A 4,879-nucleotide genomic window follows, 5' to 3' on the forward strand; every position below is an offset into this window, starting at 1 on the left:
ACCTTCCCAGGAGTGGCCGGCCGACCAAAATTACCCCAAGAGCGCAGAGACGACTCATCCGAGAGGTCACAAAAGACCCCAGGACAACGTCTAAAGAACTGCAGGCCTCACTTGCCTCAATTAAGGTCAGTGTTCACGACTCCACCACAAGAAAGAGACTGGGCAAAAACGGCCTGCATGGCAGATTTCCAAGACGCAAACCACTGTTAAGCAAAAAGAACATTAGGGCTCGTCTCAATTTTGCTAAGAAACATCTCAATGATTGCCAAGACTTTTGGGAAAATACCTTGTGGACTGATGAGACAAAAGTTGAACTTTTTGGAAGGCAAATGTCCCGTTACATCTGGCGTAAAAGGAACACAGCATTTCAGAAAAAGAACATCATACCAACCGTAAAATATGGTGGTGGTAGTGTGATGGTCTGGGGTTGTTTTGCTGCTTCAGGACCTGGAAGGCTTGCTGTGATAGATGGAACCATGAATTCTACTGTCTACCAAAAAATCCTGAAGGTGAATGTCCGGCCATCTGTTCATCAACTCAAGCTGAAGCGATCTTGGGTGCTGCAACAGGACAATGACCCCAAAACACACCAGCAAATCCACCTCTGAATGGCTGAAGAAAAACAAAAATGAAGACTTTGGAGTGGCCTAGCAAAGTCCTGACCTGAATCCAATTGAGATGCCTATGGCATGACCTTAAAAAAGGCGGTTCATGCTAGAAAACCCTCAAAATAAAGCTGAATTACAACAATTTTGCAAAGATGAGTGGGCCAAAATTCCTCCAGAGCGCTGTAATAGACTCATTGCAAGTTATCGCAAACGCTTGATTGCAGTTATTGCTGCTAAGGGTGGCCCAACCAGTTATTAGGTTCAGGGGGGCAATTACTTTTTCACACAGGGCCATGTAGGTTTGGATTTTTTTTTTCTCCCTAAATAATAAAAACCACCATTTACAAACTGCATTTTGTGTTTACTTGTGTTATATTTGACTAATGGTTAAATGTGTTTGATGATCAGAAACATTTTGTGTGACAAACATGCAAAAGAATAAGAAATCAGGAAGGGGGCAAATAGTTTTTCACACCACTGTATTTTTGGAGTAGGTCTTATTTTCAAGGAAACACGGTATGTGCCCCTCAAAATAAATGTCTTTATCTGCCTTTAGCAAGACTTAGAAATTGATTATGTGTTCGTCTCTACTCTTTACAAACCACCAGGGACTATTACTGAGTTTTTATTTTTTCTTATCAAAATTCACTTTCAAAATGTTCAGATTGTTTCCAATAAGATTCTTAATTAGGAATTCCATGTAATAAGAACACCCACAATTAATTAATTTGTATGCCCTCTTTAAGGATGCTGAAAATCTTCAAATCTTGCAGTCCTTCTTGATGTATTTAATGGTGGGAGTTTGGACAGCTCCAGCCCCAACCAAGCTATTCTTACAGCCAAAAGAGGTCTCCAGTTAACTGCAGTCCAGAAATTCTTTCTATAATTAGATCATTCCTAATCAATAACTGGGTTTTCTTAAACAGGACTGTATTTAAACAAGATACACAACTAATTAATACTACTATTGATTTGAAAAAAAACAGGATGCAGAAGAAGCTGTGAGTTTTTTGGACAGAATATGTCTTAGCTAATGGAGCTCTCCTCTTTCCTGAGCCTTTATAAAGTTCTGGAAAATGAATAAAGGTACATATTCAGAAATTTAATGACAGTTTTATGTTATTTAAAAATAAAACTTAACCCTGCCTTAAATATGCAAAAAGATTAATTAATATCTTCCTGACTATTTCAGCTACAACAAAATGGAGCCTAGTACCTGGAATGCAACAAGTCTTAACCGAAGTTTAGTGATTACAGAAGCACCCTGCACTGACATCGATAAACTACTGAATGCATATTATGTTCCTGCAGTATACGGATGTACATTTGTATTGGGTGTAACACTTAATGTTTCTGCCATAATTGTTTACTTGTTTGCTTTAAAAGAATGGAACAGAAGTAATGTGTTCCTTTTCAATTTGCTACTTGCAGATCTCCTTTATATATTTAATTTACCATTTCTAGTTTCATATTACACAAACAAAGGAATATGGTACTATGGAGGACTATATTGTAAGCTGATGAGGTATTTTTTCCATGCAAATCTGTATACAAGTATTCTTTTCCTAGGCTGTGTTAGCATGGACCGTTACATTTTGATTGCTCATCCTGTGAAGTCTGCTCAAATTTTCAAGAAATGGCATGCGGCTCTGATCAGTTTTGCAATATGGGTTCTGGTTACATTGGAACTATTGCCAATGTTTTACTTAATCACGATTGAAGGCATTTCAAATTCAACTGATTTGAAGTGTCTTGACTATGCCAGTTCTGGAGATGTGGAAACCACATTTATATTCAGCATGACAGTAACCATTACTGGATTCTTGTTACCGTACTGTCTCCTGGTATTCAGCTATGTGCTCGTGGTACGTGTTTTGAAGAATATGCAGCAGAGGCTCCAAAATGCAGATAAGGTGGGAAAGCCTCTAACCCTTATCATATTCGCAATGGTGTTGTTTTCTGCCTCCTTCCTCCCTTATCATATTATGAGAAATGCTCGCATAGGTGCCAGAATGTATTACGAACCCAACAGTTGTGTACTTGTCATACTTAGGGCTCTTTACAATATAACTCGCCCCTTAAGCAGTCTAAACAGTTGTTTGAACCCCATATTTTATTTTCTCGTAGGTGACAATTTCCGAGATAAGCTTCTTTCGTTATTCTCAAAAACGTTTAAGACCAGCAAAATTCAAATTTCACATTCTGCAGCAAATTCGAAATCTGCAGCTGCTTGAATGAACATATGTTGCGGCCGGCAACTCATGCTTTAAATATCTCAAGTACCCAAAGTAAAAGACGAATTCCATACTATAGCTCAAAATATATTAATAATCAAACCAGTTAAAATTATCTAGATAAAAAGTAAGCAACACACTATAAACGTACGCCAGGTCGATGCGCCTGCAGCGTTTACAGGTTTTCTCAATCTACTCCGAGTTTGTTCCCACATTCAAATGACGCGTGATTCTAAAAGTGCTTCACTTTTGTTTGTACCCGCTACTACCCGGATTGGAGATCGGAGTAACAGCAGCCTGCAATACGTATGCCACTCTTTACACACACACTCTGTGTTGCTGGACTGTCGCCCAACATCCCCCATTGCCTTGTTCCCAATGTTGATTATTGCGAGTACCCTAAAGGCATGCTAGCGCAGTTAGCCAGCACAGTATTGTTGAATGATAATACGCGAAAAAGATTCTGATCTGCTCGTTTTAACGCTGAAAACTTCACACGGATCTGATTAATACAGGTAGATGCGTGCATGTGGTGTATTATCACGCTTAAAAAATTGACACCACGTTGGAGAGATTCAACAATATTAATAATTGGAAGCGTACAAGTCAACAAAGCACAACCTGTGCACGTCTTGCCATTTCAAAAGACATGCTATGCTTAAAATATTTTACCGCTAGGACAGACCATTAAAGTGACTATTTTTTTTCTGATAAGAGGTGAAAAATAAGGTCATTAAACCTAAACACTATATGAGAAAAGACAGTGTTTTCAAGTTTCTGGGTTCTCTGCCTACCTCACTGTGGAGACGCCCGTTGTTCTAAGTGACTTCCAAAGTGAAACTGACGCAAACTCTGCGAATGCCACATTTTTGCGCTTGCGCAATGATGCGGAAGGGTCAAAGAGTTTTCAAACTGTTCTGAAATGCTCATAGCTGAGGTATCTGGGAGATGGGATTGGCTGCAGATACCTTTTCTGACTCTGTTAAGCAGCTGGATCAGTTTTACAGTAAGTGTGTATACACGCAGAAATCACCACTATTTACAACACATTTTTTAACAAAACGAATGTTTCATGTAGCTTTCAAACTGTTAGGAATTTTCAATACATACCAACATAATACTATAGAAATATAGCAGATACAAATCAAGCAAAATAATAAGTACATAAAATAAAATGCAAGATTAATTTTGAAAGGGAGTAAAAGATGGCCTATACAGTAGTAACTATTCCATGTTTGATCTTTCACAAAAGTATGTCAAATGAGAAGATCTCAGAATCTATTGAGTTTTAGTCTACTTATTCCAATATGAGCAATTCTGAAATCTACCTACCTCTTGGTTTCTAAAGAGAAACTACTCTTTATTACTAATATGACTTTCTTCTTATGTTAATATATATTGTCTAATGTATTTTAGATGATTTGTGTGGTGCTTGTTTCTTATGCTATTGTTTGCTTTGTTAAGAGCTGTATGTATATGTTCACTACAAAAGCTGATGGAACAAATATAATTTTATACCAACTGTACAATGTGTATCCAAAGGAGTCGTTCATATACAGTACATTGAAAGTAGGCAACATAAATCTAAAATGAGTTGGAAAAACATGTTTTGTGCTATTCAGTGATAACTAAATTATTTGGGCTTCTTTTTACTAGTTATTCATCAGTACAGTAAATCTATTCATTGATTAATATTAACATACTCTTTTCTGCTTGTTGTGAACTAGAAGCAGATTCTTGGAGATATATAAATCTATTAGCATTGAATACTGCTGTACCAATGAAACACATAAAAGACACAGTTAATTTAAACTCTGCTTATAGCCACAGTGAACTAGATGGTATTCTTAGTAATTAGAAGATGAAATTTCAGGTGAAAAATCAAGCCCATTTTTATTCTACTGTTAGTATTAAAATCATTGGTCAAAATCATGAGCCCTGACAAAATGTAACCCATAAATGGAAAAGTCTTTACCAAATAAAATATCATAGCCAAATAGTATAATCTGATAGATCTCTAAATGTAAAAATTTTGTC

The 4,879-nt window shown here is 37.0% G+C and overlaps 1 protein-coding gene across 1 annotated transcript; it reads left to right on the forward strand.

Annotated features, from left to right (window-relative positions):
* Positions 1–1,804: 1,804 nt before the first annotated feature.
* Positions 1,805–3,029, forward strand: LOC127526850 (succinate receptor 1-like). The gene has a single exon (XM_051923987.1). It carries the CDS (start codon positions 1,811–1,813, stop codon positions 2,840–2,842), a length of 1,032 nt encoding a protein of 343 aa, XP_051779947.1. The 5' UTR covers positions 1,805–1,810; the 3' UTR covers positions 2,843–3,029.
* The last annotated feature ends 1,850 nt before the right edge of the window (positions 3,030–4,879 follow it).

Source organism: Erpetoichthys calabaricus, chromosome 2 (genome assembly GCF_900747795.2).
Source record: "Erpetoichthys calabaricus chromosome 2, fErpCal1.3, whole genome shotgun sequence".
Classification (NCBI taxonomy): Eukaryota; Metazoa; Chordata; class Cladistia; order Polypteriformes; family Polypteridae; genus Erpetoichthys; species Erpetoichthys calabaricus.